The 13,474-nt window shown below is 44.1% G+C and overlaps 2 protein-coding genes across 2 annotated transcripts; one reads left to right on the top strand and one right to left on the bottom strand.

Moving 5' to 3' along the window:
* Positions 1-5,097: 5,097 nt before the first annotated feature.
* vkorc1 (vitamin K epoxide reductase complex, subunit 1) lies at positions 5,098-7,325 on the bottom strand. The gene is made up of 3 exons (XM_047050764.1): positions 6,601-7,325; positions 6,153-6,262; positions 5,098-5,771 (listed from the first exon to the last, which is right to left on the bottom strand). Exons 1-3 carry the CDS (start codon positions 6,786-6,788, stop codon positions 5,560-5,562), a joined length of 510 nt encoding a protein of 169 aa, XP_046906720.1. The 5' UTR covers positions 6,789-7,325; the 3' UTR covers positions 5,098-5,559.
* An 87-nt stretch (positions 7,326-7,412) lies between these two features.
* mapk7 (mitogen-activated protein kinase 7) lies at positions 7,413-12,892 on the top strand. The gene is made up of 7 exons (XM_047050763.1): positions 7,413-7,535; positions 8,125-8,417; positions 8,604-8,769; positions 9,050-10,728; positions 10,852-11,954; positions 12,037-12,170; positions 12,569-12,892. The coding sequence occupies exons 2-7, from the start codon at positions 8,129-8,131 to the stop codon at positions 12,717-12,719; spliced, it is 3,522 nt and encodes a 1,173-aa protein (XP_046906719.1). The 5' UTR covers positions 7,413-7,535; positions 8,125-8,128; the 3' UTR covers positions 12,720-12,892.
* Positions 12,893-13,474: the final 582 nt, after the last annotated feature.

The following is a 13,474-nucleotide window of genomic DNA, read 5'->3' as shown; positions in this document are numbered from 1 at the left end:
CAAAGACCACATGAAGGGCAGGTGAGTCACAGTCGTAGCTGGTGGATGACAGCATCCAGTGGTACGATCACGGCACAGATTCCTGAGCACCTATTTACTCACGCAATCTCGTCAGAGTGGTATGATTCCATTTAATCATTCAATTAAAACACTGTATGTTAGACTGCCTCAGATACACTGACACACAAACCTCAACCCATTGCTTAAGTATTGTATCCTGCCTACACCAGAGACCTGGAACACCAAGGAAGTCCGTCTCAGAACTCCAAACACACTGTTCACTCCTACTTCCTTGTTCCAGTACCTACCAGGTGAACACAGGTGGACCAGTGGTGGAACAAAAAAGGTGATAAAAATTATGGGTAACACTTTAGAATAATGGTCCGTTGTTAATGAGTAGCTATGCAGGAAGTAATAGGTAGTTCTACATTAACACTGAATTTAATACTATTAACTAATATGGAACCAAGATTAACTAAGCAGTAAGTAATAGCGAATTCAGTACAAAGGTAGTTCCTTGGTAGGTATTTGATTTTTTATTACTAACGTAAATACGTAACGTAAATATATCCTCATTGAGAACTACTTGTGAACTATGACCAATTAAGAAAGAATAACCAATGAATTACTAATCACAAAATAACGTCTACAAAGTGAACAATAGTTTTTTTTTTACTCTTAACAGGGTCATAACATTTCAAAAGCTTGTGCCTGAAATGAGTTCTTTGTGGAAACCAGTTTATGAATATTAACGTTATAACACGTCCCTGTATGATTATGGGACAGGTCCCCCCAATATTTGATCACACTGTATGATTATGGGACACGTCCTCCCCAATATTTGATCATACTGTATGATTATGCGGGCAATTTCGATGTGTCTGCTATTAGGTCTTTCTGCAGCTCAGAAAATATCAAATCACGGCCGGTCCGTTTTCCAAATCCAGTCCACTTGGCTTACCAAAACCTATTTGTCCTGAATCCATGTCATGTTTTCCTCTAAACCTATACTGGTGCAACTTCAACGAGTGAGTTTGGAGCGCGAACTCATTTGGCAGTGGCACATTTTTATGGATTGTAAATATCCAGTATTTGGCTAACATACAACAACAACGACCAGGTGAATTTCACTAGAATTTCGAATTGTAGAAATAGTGCAAATTTCGATTGCAATACTATACAGTTTGTATGAGGGACTTTTTACAAGCTAGCCGACAGCTATAGTCTGGCTTTACAGCTAGCAACAACTGTAGCTAGCGTTTTGGGCCATGTTCCTGTTCTCTGAATTGGGTTATCTAGCAAGTTATTTTACAGTCCTGCCATTTGTTCTTTCTTCCTTAATCATTTACATTCCTTTGGGAGCGTTACTGTTGTAGTGGATAGGCCTATACGTTGATTTGGGTTAGGGTTAGCCATGTACTTACTTATTACTTATTTAGCCATTATGTTTGACTCAGTTTATCATCACATTTTGTTGAGTGTGTTGAATGTTTCATTCCAAAATACAGATTTTTTGTTTAAATGCTAGGTTTCATCATTGTGCAAAACGAATAAAAGAAAAGAATGTTTAATTCAGACATATTTTACAAAATGCTTTATTCTTGCATGCCCATGTGCATTTTTGCATTATGTAGGATTTTCTTTTACGACTTCATGGAAATCTTCCAGTGGATATAATTAAAAGAAATGTTATCCAATCACTGCAGTTGTTTTATGTTGTTTATCTTGTGAGGTGACATGTTAGTGAGGTGTTGACATGTTTTTCACTTTGAAATAATGGTCCAGATAACAGTTACTGCGGGATGATAAGGTAACTCTTGAGTAATTAGTGAAGAGTTAACATGTTTGTCACTTTAAAATAATGGTCCACATCACAAGTAGTTACTGCAGGATTACAAGGTAACGCTTGAGTAATTAGTGAGGAGTTAACATGTTTGTCACTTTAAAATAATGTTCCACATCACAAGTAGTTCCTGCAGGATGACTATGTAACACTTGAGTAATTAGTGAGGAATTAACATGTTTGTCACTTTAAAATAATGGTCCACATCACAAGTAGTTCCTGCAGGATGACAAGGTAAAGCTTGAGTAATTAGTGAAGAGTTATACTGGTTTTCTCAAGTAATAGGCCTATAATAAGTCTAATTTTATATTTGACAAATACGGTACAGGCATACATTTCTGTGAGGCACTAGTGATATTCTAACAAACATTGTAATCTGGAAGATTTGGTTTTGCGCTTATCGCAACATAAATGCAGGATGCAAATTGTTTTTGAAAAGAGAACATCAATGTTTATATTCATATCCTAAAGAGAAGTCCTCCTCAGGTGGCTACTGTAACATAAAGGTAGGTCTTTGGAGTCTGAGACATTGAACTGACACTCAAGAGCTCATAATAGTAAACTAATACAAACATGAGTGTCAGCATCACTTCCTAATTATTATTATGTTTTAACAAATTATCATTATTTGTATTATGCTATGTTTAAGTTTGAAATAAACAGAGAACATTCCTCCATCCTTTGGTAAGAGTAGGCAAAATCTCAACCTGTAGTTAACGTATTTGGGGGAATATAATATTCATAAACTGGTTTCCACAAAGAACCCATTTGAGGTACAAGCTTCTGAAAAGTTATGACCATGTTATGAGTAAAACAACCACATTTTTCACTTTTTAGACATGTTACTTTTGTGATTAGTAATTAATTGGTTATTCTTTCTTAATTGGTCATAGTTCACAAGTAGTTCTCAAGAGGATACATTTATTTAGTAATAACTAAATACCTACCAAGGAACTACCTTTGTTGTAAATTAGCTATTACTTACTGCTTAGTTAATCTTGGTTCCATATTAGTTAATAGTATTAAATTCGGTGTTAATGTAGAACTACCTATTACTTCCTGCATAGCTACTTGTTAACAATGGACCATTATTAAAAAGTGTTACCAAATTATGCATTTACGTAGCAGGCACAGTTTTCCAACCCCACATCGGTACTCAAATGCTCTATAAAACCATCTATAAAACCATCTATAAAGCATCTGCTTATTGTATTGAACATATTATTGTATACGTTCCCCACTGTCCATGCTGCCTGTACAACATAGGATGTCCAGAGCAAGAGGGTTACTTCCTTGTGTGTTCTTAAACATAAGATCCTTCTGTTCATGATTGTGTATCTATGCTTCTTGTATGGCTGAAAACAAATAGCCAACATCATTTGAGCAATACTTTACTTTGTTTTAGATTTGTCACTGGGAGGTTGTCCTGCTTGGTCATGGTGTGTGAGTGTGTGTGTGTGTGTGTGTGTGTTCATGAGACGTGTTAAGAAAATAAACAAATTTTTAAAGTGTTAATGACAAAGTAAGATTTGTTAAATGGTTCCCCCTTTCCAGTGGATGAAGGCCTGTTCGACAGAGACAAAGAGGTGAACGATATCAAAGTAATGCTCTGAAAACAATCTGAATTTTTATTGTATATTTTATTTTAATTGTATTCCACTTAGCATTGCTAGTACTCCACTTAGTATCGCTAGTTTATGTATCATTCCACTTAGTATTGCTAGTTTATGTATCCTTAGTATAGTTAGACCACATTTAAATTTAAGATTCTTATATGTTTATTGTATGCACCTCCCTGCCAAAGCAACATGTAAACATTCATGGCGAATAAATCCATTTCTGATTCTGATTAATCAAATAGTGTTTAGTACATCATAAGATATGCATGAGGCCAGCTTACTTAACAGCAGTACACATATTCCCTAACACCATTTTCTCTTGACTCTTGTCCTATTCTCTGATCTAGTATCTGATCTATTAACCACACACTGTACACAGAGCACATGTCGCATAAAACATTAACATTACGAAATATCTTATGACATGTCAACCATTAGGTAAAGATGATAGGCTAACCACAGCTAAATGTGAAATATGACATGTTGCTGTGATTGACATGTGTAAATAGATCATCATCATAACTACAATGCAGTTTCTCAATTCTCATGGAAATAAACAACATTACACCAGTCACTTCCTGTTAATCATTCAAAAGGCTGAAGGGTTAATCATTGTTTTTAGTAACTGGATTTCTATCAACATCTGTTCTGAAATAACTCCAGGAAAAAAGGAATGAGCAACAACTTCTGCCGGCTGTTCACTTAAATTCACAGCTGACAACCTGCTTTCCAAATCAACTAAAATAACAAAAAAACGCAAACCTGTCCTTCCCTGCAATATTGTTATTTAAGACTAAATCCATAAGACTAAATCTATAAACATACGGTATGACTTCCAAGGAACCCAGCTGGTGGGTCCAAGCTACGTGAATTTATCATTTTTTCTATTGAGTCTAAACAGAGGGTGTGTAGCCGTGGGGACAGAGTAAACGTGCGACAAGCAGCATCAGCCTCGGCTTGTGCATCCCACAACATTCTCACTTCATGTGTTCCCTTCAAAACATCAGCGACCAGTAAGCCTTCTCACCTGTGACCTTCTCAGTTCCAACATTCTGTACGACAACTTAATTCTAAATGACAGCTACGTTCTGCATGATTATTTCTTAATTACAGTAGCCTACTTTTTTATGAGAACATTTTTGTGCACAGGTCTCTGGAATCTTTCTCCAGTTAGGCTGGTTTGTGTGCCCTAAGTGATGGTGTTCAAACAAGGGTATGAGGATGGGAAGGGTGTAAGACTGGAAGAAAATGCGTTCCCATAACTTCTGAACCAGTTGAGCCAGTTTGTTATGTATGTATACGTGCTTACATACACACACAGCTTTCCATAGAACACTCTGTGACAGAAAAGTACAACCTTGAGTACCACCATGAGACATTTACACTATTACAGATCATGCTAGAGACCTCAAGCATGAAAACAATAGTTTTCCACATTAAACATGCCAATGCTAACATTGTATCGCTAACAAATTCTTTCAAGCGTGGTCTGTTGATTTATTCTCTCCGAGCAAACGTATTTGGCTCCACCTAGTGGCAGGAAATGGTTCAACATTTGAGTGCTGGGGATATACGGAGAGAATGTCACTATACTGTCATTATCAATTATGTTTTAAGAAATACAACAAACAAGAACCAGATCATCATATTTTATTTAATGTGTTTGGTCAACAGGTTTACTGTGTCGATCCCGTGCATGACTGAGTTGAATGCTGAAGTTTAAAAAAATTATACAGCACATAAGACAGAATTAAATAGTTGTACTACATCACATGTGTTTCCTCCGACGATAAAGGAGGGTTTTACCTAGCACCCACTCAGTGTCTCCTTATTCCCTGTGATCTGAGGAGGTAGAAGCAGTCCACAAAGCTTTCTCAGAGGACAGACCTACACTTATCAAGCACAGTCAGATCTGTTCCTGAGGAAGGAGCACAAGACAAGGGGGCAATCTAATCTAACAAGTTAATTTACCAAATGTTTATGTTCATAGCAATGTAAAGGGAGGGGGATTACAACCTGTCACCTCTCACTCTGTTGTTGCTGTACTCATCCCTGAATCCACTAGACTAGCTAGACGCATCTCGTAACCAGCACTCTCTACCCAGTCTTCTCCTTGGCTCCTTCCATCCCCGTCCGTCTCCTCTGATTGGTGTAGAGCAGGGCGAAGTTGACAACGTAGGTAGAGACACAGACCATGCAGAAGTCTCCCAGGACAAAGGCCAGGATGCTGGCCAGGTAGAGGGAGCCTGCAACAGAGACCCAGGAGGCTGCGACCAGGAGGACCGCTGCCCTGGCGGAGCCTGACTGGCCTATACAGCACACACAGACATGGACATTATTCTGAGTGTGAAAAAGTCTGAAAAGGTTGATCAAATATATATGTATATATTTTTTATGTTTCCACACACAAGACACAAAATAAAGTGTAGATTTTTTTTAACTTTTTGTCTTAATTATTTTTTAAACCTTACTAAGCTTTTGGTGAAGGGACATTATTCCTGGCAAATACGCTGCGTGTCAATTGTTTTTTTTTGTATTAATGTAGGCCATTAGCATTGTCAGGTCCAACTGTAATGTCATAATCAACACTTCAACTTTTAATCGTCTTTTTAAACATGAGTATCTATACTTCTACTTGACTGGAGGAAGTGTGTAGGTACTACTCTGGTTAAATGACATGATATACTGACCCAAGGCGAGTTGCAGGGTGTAGAAAATGATCCCCAGCACACTATTTGGCTGGTTAAGGGCACTGTCTTTTTCCGCGAAATACTGAACCAGCCCAAAGCCACGTCCCCATCTGTCGAAGAGAAACACAATAGCAAAGGTTTAGGACTGCAGACGTTATTTTCATATGTTCCTTAGACTAATTGATGGTGATGGGTTTGTCATGCCTCAGTGCCAACCTATGTATTTCATTTCATGTCAGTTGTCATGTCAATACGTGGCACAGTAATGGAACTGCCAAGATAATTCGTCCTAAAGGCATTCATTATCTACATTTGTAATTTGGGACACATGCTGTATAGGCTACACTCTAGCTACATTATTAGCTATTAGGAAAAACTCGGATGGCATTGCACAATATACTAAACGATATGCATAAACAGGCAACAACAACACATAAACAGCCGTTACCTGGAGGTAAAAACTTTGGAACAGCTAACGGAATCTCCCAAATCACACATCGCTCGATATTCAGGATCTCTCTCTCGGGAAAGTTCAACATGGAGAGCGTAAACTGACAGCACCAGGCCTACTGTGCACAAAGTTATGCGCGTTTTGCGCTCCCATTTTGGAATTCCAACATCACTTTTAGAAGTCATGTTGGGGTTATTTTTGAACTGATCTCTACACAAAATCAGTGTCAAACAGTGATCGCTCTTATCCGTCGGGAGTCAGAGCAACGTCTCAGATGACAATGTGGCTTATTTAATAAAATGTCCAACTAAATGTAGTCTATGGGCGGAACTGCCTTCTAGAAAAACAAAATCGACGTTTTTAGGAATTCTTAGAATCAGTTACCTAAACAGTTTACGCTACGTGTTAAAATCCATACTCCGGCTTGTGATTGGATGGCGCAGGCTGCAGACTATTGGATAGTTGTATAGGTTGGTTTACACCAGAGGTGGCACCGGCGCATAATTTACCCATTTAGGTCAGTGCCTGACTAATAATTCCGTAAATGTTATTTTGAGAATTAGTTTAGATGATCATGTTCTGGACGACGTTCCTTTCATTCTGACGTCCGAAAGTAGTCTTATTTAGGCTACTCAAAACGTGTACCGGTGAAGAGGCACGAACACCAGTGTACAAAGCTACTAGCTGACACCGCCCAACAATCGAGAAGAGAAATCTGGACTAGAATTTAACCCGCCCAGTAAGGATTTCCCGTTTTTCATTGGTGTTTGTCAGTGAATGCTCAAATATGATTGGTCAGTAACCTGTCAATCAAAAAGACTACGGAAGAAAATGAGGAAGTAGCCTACATCTCTAAATAGTCGACAAACCCAGGAATTGACATGCCATATTTCCCGGACTGGAAACATTACAGCCATTATAGTTGAATTAAGGTTAATATACATTTATTTGTTATTTCTTATGCGTAGGCTATCTGGAAAAAAATTATGGACCGTGGTTCTTTTACAGATAAATATGTGTTATATATTCAATAGCTTTGGCTATTGTTGTCTACCTTGCTTTCAGTCAACGGAGGTAACACAAGTAGCCTAAACCTAGTACGCCCCTCCGTAAAATCGAGTAGAAGTAAGCCTAATTCTATTACAAATGTGCACTCATGTGACTTTTAAGAGAGGTCTGTTCCGATTACTGTAGGTGGTGTGCGCTACATTCTACTGTTTTTTGTTGTTGTCGCCAACTCTCAGAATTTGCCTGTGTCAAGTTAACAGGTGAATTCCACGTGATATTTTTTTTAATAGTTCTAACGGAACTTTGAAGTGATCGGTTCTCAGGTGGAAGTTTCTGCCTCCCATCCAGTTTTATAGAATGCCGTTATTAGTCTTCGCTTCAGCAGAACCCAAACCCCATAGGCTATGTTATAGCTATACAAACTGAAACCACACGGGCACGTGAAAAGTCGCTATATATCTGTCCACTAATCTGATCATAGTTTTGTTTCCCTCTTCACCTGGTTGGTTTCAGGACCATGTCATCCCGCGAGGGAGGAGGAGGAGGCGGGGCCGAGGCTGCTAAACCCGTGGCCATGGCAACACAAATGTCGATGGCCGGTCACTGCGACAAAGACAACAACCGGGAGCATGGGGACGAGGTAGCAGGAGAAACGGGCGATACTGCCGGCACCATCACGGCTGCAGCTTTGCTCAAGGCCCACTCGCTGGACGTGAACTTCGAGGTTGGGGACGAGTATGAAGTCATAGAGACCATCGGTACCGGGGCTTATGGAGTTGTGTCCTCTGCTCAGAGACGGGATAACGGTAAGATAGCCGACAGATACTAATTGGGTACTGTAGACATGAGGACGATTGTATAATTTAATTATTATACAATCATTATTTATTATGATTAATGTTGTAGTCCCCTTTAAAGAATTTCAAAATGTTTCTTAAACTTGACCTTTGAAGTCATATCTTTCCCTGTATTTTGTAACTTTTTCCTCTCAGGTCAAAAGGTTGCAATTAAGAAGATTCCCAATGCCTTTGAGGTTCTGACAAACGCCAAGCGCACGTTGAGAGAACTGAAAATCCTCAAACACTTCAAGCATGACAACATTATCGCAATCAAAGACATCCTGCAGCCAAGCCTCCCTCACTCAGCATTCCACTCCGTGTATGTGTACTGATTCATAATAACATCATTGATAATAATTAAAATGATAATATCTTAATCTAATAGTGCTCATCTCAATAGGCTAAATGTTGAGTCTGGAACATCTTATACAATAAAGTTATTTGTTGCATACAGACTGGCAATTTGCTGTCATGGACTAGAAAGATTGTTATCTTAGATGACTTTTCACTCTCACAACAACAAGTTTTTCCAGATAAAGAATGTGAACAGTTCTCCTGTTTCTTACTCCGTCTCTCCGCTCTGCTCCGCGTCTCCCCAGGTACGTGGTCCTGGACCTGATGGAGAGTGACCTGCATCAGATCATCCACTCCCGCCAGCCACTGACCTCTGAGCACACCCGCTACTTCTTGTACCAGCTGCTCCGAGGCCTGAAGTACGTGCACTCAGCCAACGTCATCCACCGCGACCTCAAGCCCTCCAACCTGCTGGTCAATGAGAACTGCGAGCTGAAGATCGGCGACTTCGGCATGGCGCGCGGCCTCAGCTCTCACCCGGAGGAGTCCCACCCGTACATGACGGAGTACGTGGCCACGCGTTGGTACCGTGCCCCGGAGCTCATGCTCTCCCTGCACCACTACAGCCTGGCCATCGACCTCTGGTCCGTGGGCTGTATCTTTGCAGAGATGCTGGGCCGCAAGCAGCTGTTCCCCGGGAGGCACTACATCCACCAGCTGCAGCTCATCATGTCCGTGCTGGGATCCCCGCCGGACAGCGTGACAGAGGCCATCGGCTCGGACCGGGTGCGGGCCTTCATCCGGAACCTTCCGCCCCGCGCCCCTGTGTCCCTGGCCAAGCTGTACCCCCAGGTGGAGGCGGAGGCCCTCAGCCTCCTGGAGGCCATGCTGTGCTTCGAGCCCCGGGGGAGGATAGGCGTGGCTCAGGCTCTGCAGCACCCGTACCTGGCCAAGTACCACGACCCGGACGACGAGCCCGTCTGTGTGCCCGCGTTCGACTTTGAGTTTGACGAGCAGCCCATGAACAAAGATCAGATCAAGGACGCCATCCTGGGGGAGATCCAGGACTTCCACCACAGGAAGCAGGGCAGCCAACAGAGGCTGCAGTTCAGGCCCCTGACCAGGGGGGATGGGGGCGGGGGGGGAGGGGCGCGGGGTGCGGACCAGAGGAACTCTCAGGACTCCGTGGTGGCCAGCTGCTCCCTGGCGACCCTGTCCCAGCCTCTGCAGACCGCTATCCCATCACAGCGGCACGCGGCTCTCGTAGAAAGCGCTCAACAGCAGACGCAGAGCAACAGCGAGATCCACAAACGACCTGAAGGAAGCCAGGCTTTTGCCGACTTCAACGAACAAGGCATCCCACTTGTGGAAGTGACTCCACCCCCCTTGACCCACGCGTTGCCCTGCTTGAAGAAAACGGAGAGCTGCCAGGATGTGGACATGCCCAGTGCCAGCTCGGACAGCGGCCAGCCGGAAACCATCGACCTGACCACACCTGTGTCCAGCCGGGAGACGTCTCCCTCCACCTCCATGAGGGAGTCCAAGGGGGAGGACAAACGTCTGGGTGAGGCCTCGCGGAGCCAGCCCATGTGTCAGACGCTCTCCACCTCAACACACACCATGGCTCCCTTCCTCTCCCCCGTGCCCTCCCTGGCCATGTCTCAGGCCCAGGCCCAGGCCCTGTCCCAGACCCTCTCCCAGTCTCTCTCCCCCGTGCCCTCCCTGGCCATGTCTCAGGCCCAGGCCCTGTCCCAGACCCTCTCCCAGACCCTCTCCCAGTCTCTCTCCCCCGTGCCCTCCCTGGCCATGTCTCAGGCCCAGGCCCAGGCCCTGTCCCAGACCCTCTCCCAGACCCTCTCCAGGGGGGCCAGGGCCCCCACGGGGGCCGGAGAGGGAACCAGGAAAGAGGGAACCATATCAGCTGACACAAAAGCAGCCCTCAAAGCTGCTTTGCTCAAGTCTGCTCTGAGAAACAAAGCCAGAGGTAGGATCTGCATTGAATAGCATATACCACCAGTCTTATTGGTCTCCCACAGTACTCACACGTCATCTCAATGTATGTAGCTGTTGTAGTTGTAGTTCTTTATTATTTTTCTCCTCCTTTCAGATGGTGGCTGTACGGCGTTAGGCTTGGAGATGGGTGCAGGCCTCTCCTCCTCCCTCTCCTCCTCCTCCCTCTCCTCCTCCTCCCTCTCTGAGCGGCGGCCAGTCACAGCCCAGGGACGTCAGAGAGAGAGGGAGGCGAAGAGGCGGAGGCGGCAGGAGAGAGCGAGGGAGCGAGAGAGAAAGATCCAGGAGAAGGAGAGGAAGGAGGGGAAGCACGGGGACTGTCTAGGCGGGGTCATCTTGAGTGACAACGACAAGAGCCTATTGGAACGCTGGAAAAAAATGATGGACGCTCGCAACGACAAATTGCAAGCCTCGGATGCTGACAGAGCGAAAGCGAAAGACTGCGGAATGAACTGCCACTCAAGAGCTGAGTTGGACAGCTGCCTCAGAGCAGCGGGAGGGTCGAACCCTCTACAGAAGGACAAGGATTCGAGGAGTTTCCCGCCTCAGAAACCAGTGGAGGACCATCTTCCAGGGATCTTTCTTCCTTCCAGCACCCAGTTACTTCACTCTGTCACCCAGACAAAGTGCTTGGAGATTGGCATGGTGGCTGTGAATGGAGGTGTGGATGGAACGGGGGCCACGGTTGGCCTGGTGAACAGCCACCTCCAACCCCAGGGAGAGAGCGGAGGCCTGGGTGGCTGCAGCTCTCTGGGTGGCTGCAGCTCTCTGGGGGTTTGGCCCGGCCAGCAGGTCAGGTCCAGTTCATCCCAGCAACAACTTCCTTTAACCAGGCCATCCCAGGAGCCCCAGACTTGTTTGCCCCAGCCCCTGCCCCAGCCCCTACCTCAGCCCCTGTCTCAACCTCACCATCCACCCCAACCTCAACTTCTGTCACTGGAAACCTTTTTGAGCAAAGCCCCATCCCTGTTACATGTCAATGGCAACACCCACCCAGCAGCTGCTGTCGCTGGGCCCCTGGGGAAGCTGGGCTCCTCTGTGGGAGAGCCGCCCGGAGCCCGACAGCAGAACCAGGCCTGTGGGGGTTCAGGGGCCTCGTCTCAGCCCCAGCCCAGCCAGGTCTTCACCGACACTGGGCAGCCCGGGCCCGCGGGGGCCCCTGACATCCACACAGTCACCCTGCAGCTGTCCAAGTCACAGGTCAATATACTCATTGATATTCAACACGGTGTAGAACATTTGATAAGTCGACTCCTCTGAGCATGTTGTTGCTGTTTCTCAGGTGGAGGACGTGTTGCCTCCAGTGTTCTCGACCACTCCCAAGGGCAGCGGGGCAGGCTATGGAGTGGGCTTCGACCTGGACGACCTCCTCAACCAGTCTCTCACCGACCTCCAGCACACTGACCTCAGAGACTGGTGAGTCGGTACAGTTCGTACACTCACTCATACCTCAGTGAGACTGGGGAGGCCTGTATTTAAATCTGTGGTTTGTAATCCTGGTCTTTAGTGGTTTAGATCCAACACGCCTGATAACAATTTATTAATTTGAATCAAAAGATAACTTTTAACGACTGAATTAATTTGTTTTTTCAATCATTATTCTGAATCAAAGATTACTACATTTCTTCTCAGGGCATAAGGACCATGAGACCACTGCTTTAAATGACCCAACAAAAACGGAAGCTATTCTATTGTAAATCTAGTCATAAGGTTCTAAAGTTTTAAAATATTTGAGGAACATCCCCCTAACCCTTGATGTTCCAGAGGAACAGATCTCTTCATCATAACCCTAACCCTCCCTTCTTCTCCATCAGTTACAGTGACTCCGCCCCACTCTCCGCCTCACTGCTGTCTGATTGGCTGGAAGTCCACCGCATGACCCCGGCAGACTTGGAATCTCTTCAACAGGAGCTGCAGCTGGGATCTCCCATGATCCTCTCTGATACCATACCTCCTGACACCTGACTCCCAAACCCCCCCTCACACGGGACTTGTTACCAAGGATTGAAAAGGAGCTCCCATAGAAGAAATGACATTAAATATGACGCACGTTTGTTAGCTGTAGTCATGAAGACTACAGCGCATGTTGCATGTGCCATGGTTTTCTAGCTTTCTATTTAATAAAATGAATTGTGTAATGGCTTGTCTGGGAGTTTCATGATTCGACTTCACTGGAAAATGGGTGTTTGGCAGTATCATTTCCAGGAACAGAACAACGGCATATGGGAGCCCTGTTTAACGAGTTCCGCAACTGTTGTTAGTGCTGTCGTGACTTATTACACTGTCATGCAGAGACAAACGGTAGATTGTTTTAACTTTGATGAAGACCACAGAACTTAGAAGAAAAACATACATTGGTATTCATTAATCAGAAATACATTTACATTTATTCATTTAGCAGACGCTTTTATCCAAAGCGACTTCCAAGAGAGCTTTACAAAGTGCATAGGTCACTGATAATAACAACAAGATAGCCCCACAGCATTGCGGGTAGTCAAAAACAAGAAGTACGTATTGTGAACAACCAAAAAATAGTGCTAAAGGGAAGAAACCATAAGAGCATGTAGTTAAACAAGTTAAAATTACACAACATTAATCTCTAAGTGCAGGTGTACCTGTAGGAAAGCAATAAAAATAGGAATAGTTTTATTTACATTTTTATTGAATCCACTAAATTACAAAAGCATTATGAAAAGGCACAAGTAAATGCATCAGGTAGA

The sequence above is a fragment of the Hypomesus transpacificus genome, unplaced genomic scaffold, assembly GCF_021917145.1.
Source record: "Hypomesus transpacificus isolate Combined female unplaced genomic scaffold, fHypTra1 scaffold_127, whole genome shotgun sequence".
In the NCBI taxonomy this organism is placed as follows: Eukaryota; Metazoa; Chordata; class Actinopteri; order Osmeriformes; family Osmeridae; genus Hypomesus; species Hypomesus transpacificus.
Note: the sequence above shows the minus strand (reverse complement) of the source record. Positions and strands in the feature narration are given on the sequence as shown.